General features: G+C 41.1%; 1 protein-coding gene across 4 annotated transcripts in view; it reads left to right on the top strand.

The window, feature by feature from the left end:
- The window catches only part of MST1R (macrophage stimulating 1 receptor), an 82,284-nt gene that overhangs the window by 33,571 nt on the left and 34,010 nt on the right, over positions 1 to 14,703 (top strand). For all 4 annotated transcript variants that reach the window (XM_042449662.1, XM_042449663.1, XM_042449665.1 and 1 more), the window contains exons 5-8: positions 1,967 to 2,137; positions 4,049 to 4,227; positions 9,449 to 9,623; positions 13,226 to 13,371. In XM_042449662.1, the coding sequence (XP_042305596.1) occupies positions 1,967 to 2,137; positions 4,049 to 4,227; positions 9,449 to 9,623; positions 13,226 to 13,371 (671 nt within the window). The remainder of the gene's footprint in view (positions 1 to 1,966; positions 2,138 to 4,048; positions 4,228 to 9,448; positions 9,624 to 13,225; positions 13,372 to 14,703) is intronic.

A 14,703-nucleotide genomic window follows, 5' to 3' on the forward strand; every position in this document is an offset into this window, starting at 1 on the left:
CTAGCTAACTATGACACATGGTTTAAACCAGGGATTCAAACCCTGGTCTCCTGATTTGTAGTCTAGTGCTGAAACCACAACACCTCACAGACTCTTATGACTGACCCTATCATTTTCATAAAGAACTAGCTTGTTGCTATGTCCGAATAACATCTGTTTCCCACTTTAGGTCCAAATGGTTTATTTTTCTAGTAGCTACTTTTCAACATATTTATTGATTTGATTTATATCCCATTTCCCAATATGGTGACCAACGCAGCAACATGTCCTTTCACTATCATTTCTTTGTTCTTTTAGCCTTAGGAATTAGTGTTTCTTTCTGTTGGAATCCTTTGAAGCTGATGATTTTCTTATTATTATTATTATTATTATTACCTTTATTTATAAAGTGCTGTAATTTACACCGCGCTATACCTACAACCTTTTTAATTGGACGGTTCCCTGCCCTCAGGCTTACATCTAAAAGACACGACACAAAAAGAGGGAGTGGTGGTGGGGAAGGGGCCTGTCTAGTAAAATATACATATAAAATACATAGCAATACAGGAAATGATTCATAAAACAGACAACAAAAGAACATTAAGTGCAAGTGACAATTATTGCAATGCCTGGGAACGCTTCTCTGAACAGGATGGTCTTCAGCTCCGTTTTGAAGCTGGTTAAAGAAGTGATGGCTCTTGCTCGCAGGGGAAGAAGGTTCCAGGAGTGAGGGGCAGCAAATGAAAAGGGGCGAATCCGAGATGGGGCAGAGGAAATCCTGGGCTGGGACAGCAGACCTTGACTACCAGAACGGAGGGCCCTAGTGGGAAGGTGAGGGGAAATAAGGTCTGATAAGTAAGGAGGGGCCAGCCCATGGAGGGCTTTAAACGTTGACAGCAGGAGCTTAAATTGCTAAAGCAAGAGCTTTAGCCATTGATTATCACTCCTAGAATGTTATGCTTCCATTGAACATTTGGAGCTTCCAGCATGACGTTGATTCTGCCTCATTTTCCACTTTTGACAGCCACATAGTTACCTTCCCAGCCTTTTGTAGGCTTTCCAAATACAAAGGACCAGGTTCCTTGGATTTTATAAAGAGCTTTTTAGCACTTTCTGTTATCTGCTCATGCGTCCAGCCATTCTAGCATTTCTAGAAATCCCTGTTCTGGAGAGACAACTGCTAACCAGAACTCAAGGCTGTTGTGGACCCCTTACAAAGACCAGAATGTTATGAAACCACACACTTTGCTCTACTGCCTTGATATTCAGAAGCCATGACAGATGGACAAGTAAGGCCACCCCTTTAAAAGGAGTGTCTGTTTGGATAGAGCTGTTACTAACAATTTGCAATGATACAGACTCAAAGCAGTTGACTCAGTCTCAAGTCAGACTCAGTTCACTGTATCTAATTAACCTGGATGTGGCTCAGCAATAAATAAAATAAAATAAATAAAAATAGTGCACTGACTCGACTTGTATACTTTTAGTGACTGACTTGCTGGCATCATTCATTTTGAGCAACAGACAAAACCTTCCCAGAGAATGCAGGGTGATTTCTTGGATGGAAACAGCAAATGCGTTAGACAATGGGCTTGAAGTGGAAGTATCCTTCTAAAGTATTTGAAAGGCTTTAGAAAACTCCTCTAAGGTGCAGACTGGCTGCCAAGCAGACATCAACCCTCACCTCAAGTCCATTGCTTAAAATGCTTGCTGTAGCCCTTTGAGAAATGTGCCCCGCCTGCTCTTTTTTTGTTAAAAGTTTGTTTCCAGACTTGAGCTTCAACTTGAGACTCAAAAGTAGAGACAAGGAGTAAAAGACTTCAATACATCATTGACATTTTGACTGCTTTATTTTTGTTGTAGAGCACCCTAAGAATATGATTAATAGGTGATATGAAAATACTTTAAATAAATAAATAAATTGACAAGTGAAGTCGCTGTCACTCTCTTCAACAAGTGGTCTGTATTCTCTCTGCCCACCTTTCAGGTCTTCCAGATAAAACAGATTGGTCCAGGCTGCCACCATTTCCTGACATGCTTCCGCTGCCTGAAGGCAGAGCGTTTTATGCAATGTGGCTGGTGTGGAAATTCATGTACCCGTCAGGAAGAGTGCAAGGGAAACTGGAACCAGGAGAACTGCTCCCCTGTCCTCACAGATGTATGCAACTCTCTCCTTATGGTTGTGATCGATCATTAGCAGATCAGCATTGTTGCTAATGTTCAGTGTGCATGTGCTAACTGAGCCACTTGGTGCTTTGAGACTATCTTAATTCAATTATTCTTTGTAAATGTCTATTTTATTATTCCTATTTGCCAAACATGTGCCATAGAACCTGAAGAATATTTGGCATCTTGGCATAATGCCTTTATTTTTTGATACATGCTTTTTCTTTCAAACTTACAACCTGATTGTTTGTGTGTTGCATAAATAGTGTTCTGTTCTATTGGGATTGTTTTTTCTTTCTTTCTTAATTTTGTGCTTAATACTTTTTTTTTTTGGTTCCTTCAAGGCTGGCTTTAGCTTGGTGTCATTTAGCAACGTTCCTTCCTGCTGTATTTTTTTCTTGAAAGTTCAGTGGAAATGTTCATAGGCCTAATATAATTTAAGACTGTCTTTATATTGCAAACTCACACTTCCTGTAATTTGGAATCACTGGCTGTATTTCCCTCAAACTCCTTCACATTTTATCACACGGGAGGGAAGCACCCAAATCCCATGCATGAATGGGGTTTAAATCCCAGGAAAATCCTGCAAGAGCAGGATTGTTTTCAGACATGTCATGTGAATTAAGCGTTAATGCGACATCAACCCGTACAAAAAGCGGCAAAATTGTGCCGCTTTTTAACTTAGAGATTTCCCCGAAATTAAAAAGCAGTGTGATTTGGCAACTTTTTGCGTGGGTTAATGGTGCATTAATGCTTAATTTGGGTGATGTCATCTGAAAACAATAGCACTCTTGCAGGATTTCCCCAGGTCTAAGCCCCAATTATGGATGGGCTTTGGGTGCTTTCCTCCCATGTGATAAACTCGCATTTTTTACACAGTTATTCTGTTTAACTTCTGTGGATTCCTGAGATTTGTTATTTGGTGTAACACTAGAGCTCTCTGGCAGAGAAAGTATTGCTCCTTAAATTACAGATCCCAAGATTCCATAGGATGAAATCATAATGCTATCATTGTTCAGTATGAAGAGAGGCCAGGAAGTTAGTTCTAAGCAGGATTGAAGAATTTTCACTTATAAAGTGGGCCATGCCTTGGTTCTGACTTTCTGTACAGCAGACTATAGGTGCTTATTTGTTCATCTGGGATCTCATGGTCTTCACATACTTCTGAGTTTTTAAAAAGTTTCCTGATATCCATAGAGAGTCACTTCATTTATACAGAGGCAGCCCCTTCACTTGCCTGGGGCAGTAATGCCATTTCTTTTGACTTCAAAAAGAAGCTATGGAACACCTTGGTAAAGGAATCCATTTCAGTAATTTAAACTTTTACTTTCCCATTATACATTTTTAAACAAGAAAAGTAACTGAGGGGAAGTTTGTTAAAAGAAATCCATGGATTCCCTTGAATGTTTATTTCATTTGTAACATCTGCTTCTTGGTTTATATATAAACAACAAAGGCAGCTGTGCTGATCCATGAGGGGAAAATCCAAAATTTGCATTTGCATATTACCTTTATTAGGGCCAGCCAAAATGCCTTAAGAGTGAAAGTATATAAATCCAAAATCTGCATTTGCATGTTACCTTTATTAAGACCAACCAAAATGCTTCAAGAGTGAAAGCATATAAATCCAAAAACTGCAATTGCATGTTACCTTTATTAGGACTAACCAAAATGCTTCAAAAGTGAAAGCACATAGGCCCAATGCAATGATCAGAAGGAGAAAAACTTCTCACCCCCCTGTATACTCTCGCTGTGTAGGACGTTATGCCTGTTATACTGTATGGTATTAATGACTGGCTTTTGCTTGTATTCAGAGCTTCAGTAATTGATGGGGAAATGATAGAGCTGTTCAGTACCTAATGGTGTTTATATGTGATTGTTTGTATATTTTCTGCTCTTACAGTTTCACCCTAGAAGTGCACCACTTTATGGCAGCACTAAGGTGACTCTCTGTGGCATGGGATTTCAGTCACGTCCATATTTCTCTGGCACTGATATCCCACTGGCAAACCCCACTGATTACTGGGTTACAGTGGGCCAAAGGAAGTGCACTGTGCTGTTTGAAGAGAGCCTGGCAAACAGGTAACAGTTGAAAATTAAAGAATGTGAGATCTATAACTTGTCCTTCTTCCTTCTGTACAGTTCATTTTCTTATTCCTATGTTTAACATCATGCACAGAGAATAGCCTTGTAAATTTGCCCCACAAATATTCAGAAAGGTACTGTATGTACTTGACTGTAAGTCGAGCTCACGTATAAGTTGAGGTCAGGTGTGGGGCCAAAATTAGGGATTTTGATATGACCCATGGGTAAGTCAAGTGTAAAACTTAGACACATGTAACAAAGAATCTAAAGGATGAAGCAAAGGAAAACAATGCCAAAAAATGTACAAAAAGCCAGCTTGATGAATAACTTTTTTTACTCACACTAAAGGCTGAATGGATGAGAGAGCAGAAGGGAGTCTGTGCTTCCAGGACAGATTACACTCTTGCCTTTCATCAGGGGATGGTTCTATATATATATATAAATAAAGTTAAAGTACAGTACTTACATTGACCCATGGATAAGTCAGCTCAGGATTTTTGGTCAATTTTTTTACTAATAATTCTAGAGTTATACATGAGTATATATAGTATGCAGAGAGGAATTTTGTGTATTGCTCCTTGTTTAAGGTACTTCATTTCCTCATAGATTTGCCACCTATGCATCTTTGAGAATACTTGTGTAACATATCTTCTTGGGTTGCTTTGGGTGGTATTTGGTAGTCAATATTATTATATTTTAATTTTGGAGGCCAGTCAATTTTTAGGTTGTAAAATGCTCTGAGCCTTCAAAACAGGCCAAACTATAAATCAAATGTTGGGAATGTGTGGCTTATGGGTCATATAGTACTAGCCCAGGACCATTTTTACAACCCCCTCAAATTCCCCATTTCAGTTTTTAAAAACTCAAAACATCCTCCTTCTCTACACACACCAGAACAGGCTAGGAAGCGGAATAAATCAGAAGTTTGGGGGGGGGGGGGGGAGATTGTCGAGTAGTGTGTGTGTGTGTGTGTGTGTGATATATGAAATTTTTCAGGGGATACAATGGGAATAGGCCCAGCCAAGCAATTGGACAGTATGTTTCTCCTGCCTCTGATAGTTTCCTTGTTGTTGTTGTGTGCCTTCAAGTCGTTTCTGTATCATGGGGTTTTCTTTGCAAGTTTCTTCAGAGAGGTTTTTCTACTGTCATCCTCCGAGGCTGAGGGAGTGTTACTTGCTTAGGGTCACCCAGTGGGTTTACATGGCCAAAACAGGACTTGAATCCTGGTCTACACAGTCATGCTCAAATTACTACACCATGCTGCCTCTGCCCATACTATGAATATATGTCCTATAATTATTATTTAATATTCCCTCTCCTTTAGGAATGCATTTTATAGATTTGCTTTACAAATTGAAACTCAGGTCTGAAGAACATTTATTAGTAGGAGTGGTGAGGTCCCAGACTTTTTCATGGTTCTTTAGCTTCAAAAGGCTAATACTTTTGGGCTTTGTCTTCAGTGTTTCCCACCAGTGATATGTGCTAGGGAGATGCTGGGCCTCATTCCCACTATGGTTTAAACTGGATTGTGATTTGGTACAATCCGGTTTAAACAAGCATGGTTCCCACTTAATCCGAACCACTGAAGTGATTCAGAAAGGGGCACCACGCTCTAGACCCATTTAACCCATGTCAAAAAGGCGCTGTTTTTTCCGCTCCGTTTGGGTTGAATCAATTTATTTTCAAATACAGTGGTGCCTCGGGTTACGAAAATAATTCGTTCCGCGGCCGCTTTCGTAACCCGAAAAGCCTTCGTAAGCCGAAAACCCATAGGCGCTAATGGGGAAAAAGCCGCGGCTCCGCCGCGGCTCCATTTAAAATAGCGCCGGAGTTTTTTCGTAACCCGAAAAAACTTTTGTAACCCGAAACAATAAATCCCTATGGGATTTTTTCGTATCCCGAAAAATTCGTAACCTGGGTATTTCGTATCCCGAGGTACCACTGTAAATCGATTCAGCCCAAGTGAGAACCTGGTGGATTCGAATCTGCCTCGATTTCCCATCCCCGGCCTCTTCTTATCTCCTTCAACCCTGGCCTGCCTCTCCTCTGTCCAGCCTGCTTCCTTCCGTCCTGGCCTTCTGCGCCCCCAGCCTCCTTGCCCCTCCATCACGGCCTGCCTCCTTCCACCCTGGCCTGCCTCTCTTCCATCCTCCCCGGCTTTTATTCATGGATAGGTCCCAGAGTGGAGAAAGCCAGGGAAGCCGGGGGCGGGAGAAGGCTGGGGAAGTCCAAAGGCCCGTCCCTGACTTCTCCAGCCCCAATTGGCACAAATAGTAATGGGAACCACACTTCACTTTGGAACCAGTCCATCAATTCGGATCACGCACCAAATTATCGGTAAGTGGAAATGAGGCCCTGAAGAATTTTATCAAATCCTTCAGCTGGCGGTTCCCATCTTATGCTTAATTTTAGTGCTACCCTTAAAGAACAGAAAGCCAACAGTGGTCTAGTGATCGTTTCTTCTACTTCTGGTGTCTCCATGAGGGAAGGTGGCAACAGACAGGTGACAGCTGTAGAAAATATAGATGTGTGGAAGCTTTAGTGGAATCCTGGAAATAAATAGTGAACAGTGTTGTTTCTTTCAACTCTACACTTGGGTTTGTTTGTTTGTGGATGTTTTTTCTGTTACTTATCTTAAATGGCTTTTTGGTGTGTTATATTTTCTTCACAACTCCCTAAGCACCATTAGGCAGAAATTATAATACAGTACTGTATAAATAAAACATTGTGGTTTTTAAATGTATTTATCTAGAACTCTCTGGATGAAAATGAGCATACTGAAGAGTGTAGTTTTGCTGTCTTTTGTGAAATGCTACAGTTTCTGCAGAATCTTGGGTTCTTAAGTACTTTAAAAAAAAAAACACCCTCTTCTGGTGTTTGTGTTTGCAGAAGCATTAGCTTTTCTATGGATAAATTGGTTCCATGGGGCTTTGGTTCTCCTCACTTAGCAAAGGGGCTTTGGTTCTCCTCACTTAGCAAAACATCGCCATATAGCTTCAAAGCCCTTGTTTCTTTTCTCTTGCAAAATTTCCCACTCCACTTTCTTCTCCAGACCCTTACAAAAAAGCAAAATTAGAATTGCACCAAAGATGTAACCTGTGGAAAATGCATATTTATAGTTTGTACAAATTTCCTCATTTTGATTCATATACTCCAAAATGTGGAGTTTATGATTAAAATATAGTTTGCTAGAATTCATTCTAATAACTTTTTCTACATGTGTGAGGTGCTATAATGATATCATAGGCGTTACATTGCAATATAGGAGCAGCCTTACACTCATGTTGAAATCAGGATAGGAGACATTTCTGTGTGTCATAGTGTACACATTGGCAGCCTTCCCAGAACGGAAGTGAAGCAGCAATGTCTGCCGTTCCCTAATAGCACAGAGTTAGACTTCACCTCCATGACCTGGACCAGACAGTCATCCTACTGAACTCTGATCTGAATTAAAAAAACAACAACAACAAGCCAACTATGTATGATGAGTGGCAGCTATTTCCTCAAAAAGAATAAATGAATGGGAAAGGATAAAGGAACACCTTACAAGAAGTGTGTAGTGCTGATCAGCAGAGATGTAAAGAAAGAAATAATAGGGTTTACACTGGCTGGATCTTGCTGTAACCTGTTTTCCACTTCTAACTCTGGATCACCAAATGGTCTAAAAGTAAAAAGGAAGTGTTTCAATAAATAATTCAGGAGTGATTCAGTCAGTCCAGACTGGAGTTCCCAACACCGCTGGAATTTTAAAGACATTAAGTGGATGTAACCACAACATGTCTCCCCCATGGTTTTTTCTCTCTTTTTTACACACATATGCCTACATGTGCGTATATACACACAATGATACCGAGAACAGAGAGAGGGGAACAAAGGGGGGCATGCAGAGGGAGTTTAAGAGAAGGAAAAAACAGCAGGAGAATGTGGGAATGTGGGAAACAGGAAAAATAAAGGAAGGCAAATGAGAAAACAGCCAGAAAGAGATGGAAAATAGAATGGGAAAACAAAGTGTGTATGGTGGTAGTGGTAAGAAACGGAATGAAAGCAAGTGGAAGAAGGAAGAGAGAGAGAGAGAGAGAGAGAGAAAGGCAGGACATACAAGGAGGGGAAGGGGAGGAAAAAAGCAGAAAAAAGTCCAGATTATTTCCCAATTGGACCTCCTTGCTATGCCTGGCTACAGCTGCCACAAAGGAGGGTGGGCCCTCTGTTCCTCTGTGGTGAAGGTAAAAGTGGCAACATTTACAAAACAGTGAGGGCTCAAATCTTACACTTGCAGAAAATCTACAGATCTGAATTCACCCCACAATGTACAAGTATGCATCCAAGAATCTTGTTGCTAAAATCCATTTATTTCTAATCCTAACATCATCCTACTTGCACATCCTCATGTCATTCTGTCTTTAAAGCTGAATGTTTAGTCTCACCTGTATCTTGGGAATCCACCTGAATACTCATGAGTACCTTTCTGATTACCTTGGAGGTCAGAGAAGGATGAGTTTATAACAAAGAGATTTCATATCAACTGTTTCTTTGCTATCAAAATGTTCCTAAACCTGTCACTTGGGCCCTTTGCAGCGTCATGGCGACATGCTAGGGTTGCCTCGGGACGACACGTGATGAGGATGGCACAGCTGCGCAGCACCATCTACAAGGCACATGCAGCTATGATGTCGCAGCAGCACAGCTTCAAAACAGCGCTGCGCAGCTGCGACGCCATTGCGCCGTCTCTGGTGGTTTGTGGCGGTGCAACTGCACCACAAAAAGGAGCCGCTTCCGGGTGTTCCTTTTTTGCTATGCAGCAAAATTTGGTTGCTGCGGTGCTGTCGCAGAGCAAAAAGAGGCGCCTCCCCGGCGCCTCTTTGGCGCTCTGTACCACACCTTAATTAACTTTCTAGGGCTTTCATAGCAACAGGGTGAAATAATCAAAAGGCATATACTCTGTCTAGCCCAATGGCTTTAGGAACACAATGTTGACTACTGCAGAAAGTAACAGTAGTAAAATGTTCTGCTCCTGAGACCAGCCAGGAATCGAAAATTATATGCCTTGTTTATTTCTCCCAGCTAGCTGCAGTTCATTGTTCCAAGAGATTCATGGTATGCAAGTCAACTCTTTAGAAAACGATAAATTTAGGGGGTTAAAAATGTGTTCAAGAGATCAATCTTTCATGTCATTTGAAGTACCTGTACTTCTATCTCTCCCACTCTTTCTGTTTTCAAGGTACAGCCAAGTGCCACACTGGAAGGATTTTGTTGAGGTTATTGTCTGCACTTTGACATCAGAGGGGAAAGAGAAGCTGCAGGAGCCTCAAGAGGTAACACTCATCATTGCTGAGAAGAAAGGGACCCCATTTTATATCAGTGGAACTTCAGTACTCACTGGCTTTCTATTTATGGTGAGTTTAATTTTCCTCCTACTTGAGCATCATAGCTGTAACTGCCTCACTCATGTTATAACAACAACAACAATATTTTATAGCCTGCCAAATCACAGAGAATTCCGGGCAGGTTACAACAGTAAAATAGAATCCATAGAATCCTAGATCGTAGAGTTGGAAGAGACCACTAGGGCCATCAGTCCACCCTGCCATGCAGGAAATCCAAATCAAAGCATCCCGACAAGATGGCCATCCAGCCTCTGTTAAAGACCTCCAAGGAAGGAGACTCTATCACCTTCGAGGAAGTGCATTCCACGTCGAACCCCTTACTGTCAGGAAGTTCCTCCTAATGTTCAGATGGAATCTCTCTTCCTGTACTTGCATCCATTGCTCTGGGTCCTGTTTTCTGGAGCAGCAGAAAACGCTTGCTCCTTCTTCAACAAGACATCCTTTCAAATATTTAAACAGGGCTATCATATCGCCTCTTAACCTTCTTTTCTCCAGGCTAAACCCCCAGCTCCCTAGTCGTTCCTATATGGCATGGTTTTCCAGACCCTTCACCATTTTGTCGCCCTCCTTTGGACACGCTCCAGTTTTCTCATGTCCTTTCTGAATTGTGGTGCCCAGAACTGGACACAATATTTAGGTGGGGCCTGACCAGAGCAGAATACAGTGGCATATTACTTCTCTTGAATCTAGAACTATACAGTTGTGCCTCGGGTTACGAAAATAATTCGTTCCCGCCGGCGCTTTCGTAAACCGAAAAGCCTTCGTAAGCCGAAACCCATAGGCGCTAATAATGGGGAAAAAAGCGCGGCTCTGCCGCGGCTCCATTTAAAATAGCGCCGGAGTTTTTTCGTAACCCCGAAAAAACTTTCGTAACCCGAAACAATAAATCCCTATGGGATTTTTCGTATCCTGAAAAATTCGTAACCTGGGTATTTCGTATCCCGAGGTACCAGTGTACTTCTATTGATGCAGCCTTAAACTAGCATTGGCCTTTTTAGCTGCCGCATCACACTGTTCACTCACTGTTCAACTTGGTCTACTTGGACTCCTAGATCCCTTTCACCGTAGTTTCTTCAGCCAGGTGTCACCCATCCTTATCTGTGCATTTTATTTTTCTGCCCTAAGTGCAATACCTACATTTCTCCATGATGAATTTCATTTTGTTAGCTTTGGCCCAGCTTTCTCAGTCTATTCAGGTCATTTTGAATCTTGATCCTGTCCTCTGGGGTATTGCTATTCCCCTAATTTGGTGTCATTGCAAATTTGATAAGTATGCTCCCAATCTTCTGTCATCCAGGTTCATTGCTAAAGATGTTGAATAGCACTGGGCCAGGACAGAGCCCTGTGGGGACCACTGGTCACTTCTCTCCAGGATGAAAAGAGCCATTGTTGAGCACCCTTTGGGTTCGGCCGGTCAACCAATTACAGATCCATGTACCGTCTTGTCTAGCCCACATTTTACAAGCTTGTTTGCAAGAATGTCATGGGGGACCTTGTCAAAGGCCTTAGTGAAATCACGATTACCTCATATCACAGCATTCCCTTCATCTACCAAGCTGGTATTTTATCAAAGAAGAGATTAGGTTTGTCTGGCATGACTGTTTCTCTGAAACCCATGTTGACTTTTGTGATTATGGCATTGCCTTCTAGATGTTCACGACTCTCTGTTTAATGATCTGCTCCAGAATCTTCCTAGTACTGATGTCAGACTCACTGGACGACTAATTGTTGGGATCCTCTTTTTTCCCCTTTTGAAGTGGGGGACAACGTTTGCCCTCCGCCAGTCTTGCTGGATCTCTCTGTTTTGCCAGGAGTTTTAAAGTTATTGCCAATGGCTCCGATATTACATTTGCCCGTTCTTTTAAAACCTTGGATGGAGTTCATCTGGTCCCGGAGACTTAAATTCATTTGCATTAATAAGGTGTTCCTTCTACTTCTCTTTACTTTCTGTGCTGAAATCTCCCTATTCTGTCCTCTGCTCCATTATCCTCAGGTTGAGCACCCTTTGCCTTTTCTGAGAGAAGATGAGGCAAAAAGGTGTTGAGTAATTCTCCTTTTCTCTGTCTTTGTTAGCCATATTAAAAATACAATAAAATACAAAATTAATCCCTTCCCAACCCAATGGTAAAACTGTAAATTAAATAATCAGAGTTAAAAACAATAAAATACAATACATAATTAGCTTACAATTAGAGGGAAAATGTGGCTGGCAGAGAGACGTAAATCACAATTGAAATCATACTCATAGATGGGGAGAGGAAGCTAGGGTTTGTTAACTAGGTTGGGAATGCCTGCTGGAAGAGATTCGTCTTAAGAGCCTTTTTGAAGGCTGCAAGAGTAGAGATGTGGCGGATCTCCTCCGGCAGGTCATTCCACAACTTCGGAGCAGCAGTAGAGAAGGCCCTTTGGGTGACTGTAGTTAGCCTAGCTCTTTTTGGCTGAAGTAGGTTCTTTTTCAAGGGCCTCAATTTACGGGGCGGACAGTACAGAAGAAGGTGTTCCCTTAAGTATTCTGGACCCAAACCATGTAGAGCTTTAAAGGTAATCACCAACACTTTGTACCTTGCCTGGAAACTAATTGGCAACCAGTGTTATGTAGTTGTGGGCAACACATGAGCCTCCAGATGTTTTTGAACCCACATTCTTCACTATTGGCTATGCTGGCTAGAGCTGACAAGAACTGCAGTCAAACAATATCTGGGGGGGGGGGATGATTCCAACCCTGATACAGTGGGAATGTACCTGATAGATTTGCTGATGAAAGCCAGAATATTTTCTTTCTGTTCTGTGTATAGAGCTTGTACTGTAGGGCTGGAGTGGGAAACCTATGTCTCTCCAGATGTTGTTGGGCTACAGATCCCCTTATCCCTTACCAGTTGCTATCGTTTAGCATCTAATGGGTTCTGGAGTGCCATGGCTTCCCATCCCTGATGCATAGATATCATGCAATATTACATCTGCACAATTTGAATCCATTAGCAAAAAGGCCATAGGTCAGTTACTGATCACATGTTTAGCATTCATACAGTCCCAGGAACAATAATGGTTGCTCTGCTGAAAGAACTACCTGTAGAAGGCTCCAGAAGGATCTTTGCTTGAGATCTTGCAGGTATTTTTTCTGGTCCTTTAATAACAGCTCTTGAATTCTTAAGAAATATGCAGTAAAAAGTGTTGCCTGTATTTATTTATTTATTTATTTATTTATTTATTTATTGTATTACAATATTCTTGCAGAAGAGGAGTGAACTTTAATTTGTTTCAGGCTTGAAAAGTCTCAATTCTTGATGTTACACTGTACAGCTTTACTGCTAAATGTGAGGTTTAATTTCCTTCACAGAATGTAAAGGCTAGAAATAACTTTTAGATCTGTAAAGACTAAGTTCTTGCAAAATATTGGGACTCACCTGTTTTTAGTTATTCCATGTTGATAATACTCCAGAAAGAGAACTTGCAGTTCCTAGAGTTTCTTTCTTTCTTTCTGTTGTGCTGCTGCATTTGTAGTCAGAATTTGCCATTATACTTTACCTAATACTCCTTTAACACAGCTTGAATTAATTGTCATTTGACTTTGACTTGGTGAGTTTAAAGTTTGTTCTCTTTCTCATCATCAGCTGCCAAAAATAACTTCCATTCACCCTGTGTATGGTCCATTGGCTGGAGGAACAGAGATCTCTATCCGAGGACAAAACCTCCTGGTGGGAGGCACAAGGAAGGTTATGGTTAATGGCCTAGATTGTCCCTTGGAGAGCAGAGAAAGGTATGCCAAACACAGAACAGAACCAGGATCATTGTACTGGCTTGTCAGACAGGGAACTGGGTACAAAGCCTTTTGTAAAGACTGGAGCAATTTATTGGAATTGGGACAGATTTAGAAAGTTGGTTGATCAATATTTGACAGCATTCTGAGTAGTCTAAATTAAAGCAGTTAGAAATGCATCATTTTTTAACAGCGTGGTATCAGCTGAGAAGCATGTGGATTAACAAGACATGTTAGGATGGTTTGTGATTGACATATCAGAAATGAATGGTAACGTCCCACTCTTCAGGTGTGAAGACTAGTACATGTAGCTTTTAAACCACAACTACATCTGGGAAAAAGTGCCTTTGGTGATATTTATCAAATCACGCCACCACAAACCTATACCTACTCTGTTCCCAAAGTGTGGTTAGGACACACCTTTTCATTGCACACAATCACACTAGTCCTCAATTGCAAAATGTCTCTGCTGGGGGCAGTTATGATAGTGGCAGTTATATGGTATCAGTGTCTTCTTCTTTTCCTCCTTTCCTCCCGCTCCTCACTATTCCCAAGTAAGCTGATTGCCTTTATTACTTTTTTCCTATTTCTTTTCTTTCATTTTTTAAACCTAAATTTTATTAGCAGAACTTTGGAACTGCATGAAAAAGTGGAAATAAAAATAAAATTTTAAAATAACAAAAGTCATGTAGGATAGGGAGGCAGGGTTAAGAGAAAGTCCAGAAGAGACTGCAATGGCAGAAACAGCCCCCAGTTGTGTGACTGACAAGACATTTTATAATGGCTGCTCTGAAACCAGTGTGTTTCCTATTTTTTTAACTGACATGATTGAAACGAGGACAGGGATTGTGTAGTAATGTTCTATATTTCTAGGAAAAGGAAGCAAATCAAAGAACTGAATTTTCCCACTGACAAAGTGTATCCAGTCAGTTTTTAAAGTTAAAAATATATCTTTCTAGCCTCTAATGATGCAAGATGATACAACAGACAACTTTATCCTGTGTTCCTTTGTATGCAGAATTGTGGCTGGCTAATGCTACATGTCTCATACTTTCCTAGTGAGTTACAGTAAGTGAAAGCAGGGCAGCTGGTTGTTGGTTTGAGGAAGTGGTCAGTCATATCATTCTGCCATCATTTTTTATTCTGAATGTGTCATGTTCCCAGGATAATTCTTATTTTAAGAAAAGGCATATGAGGAGGATCACAGCAATTGCCGTGCCAAGTACCTTCTGTCTATATGATATGGAAGGTATATTCTGTCTTCAACCCATTAGTTTTAACAGGTTCCTCAAAGGGACTGAAGAATTGCCTAAGATCAAATTACCAACCTAG

Source organism: Sceloporus undulatus, chromosome 2 (assembly GCF_019175285.1).
Source record: "Sceloporus undulatus isolate JIND9_A2432 ecotype Alabama chromosome 2, SceUnd_v1.1, whole genome shotgun sequence".
NCBI lineage: Eukaryota > Metazoa > Chordata > Lepidosauria > Squamata > Phrynosomatidae > Sceloporus > Sceloporus undulatus.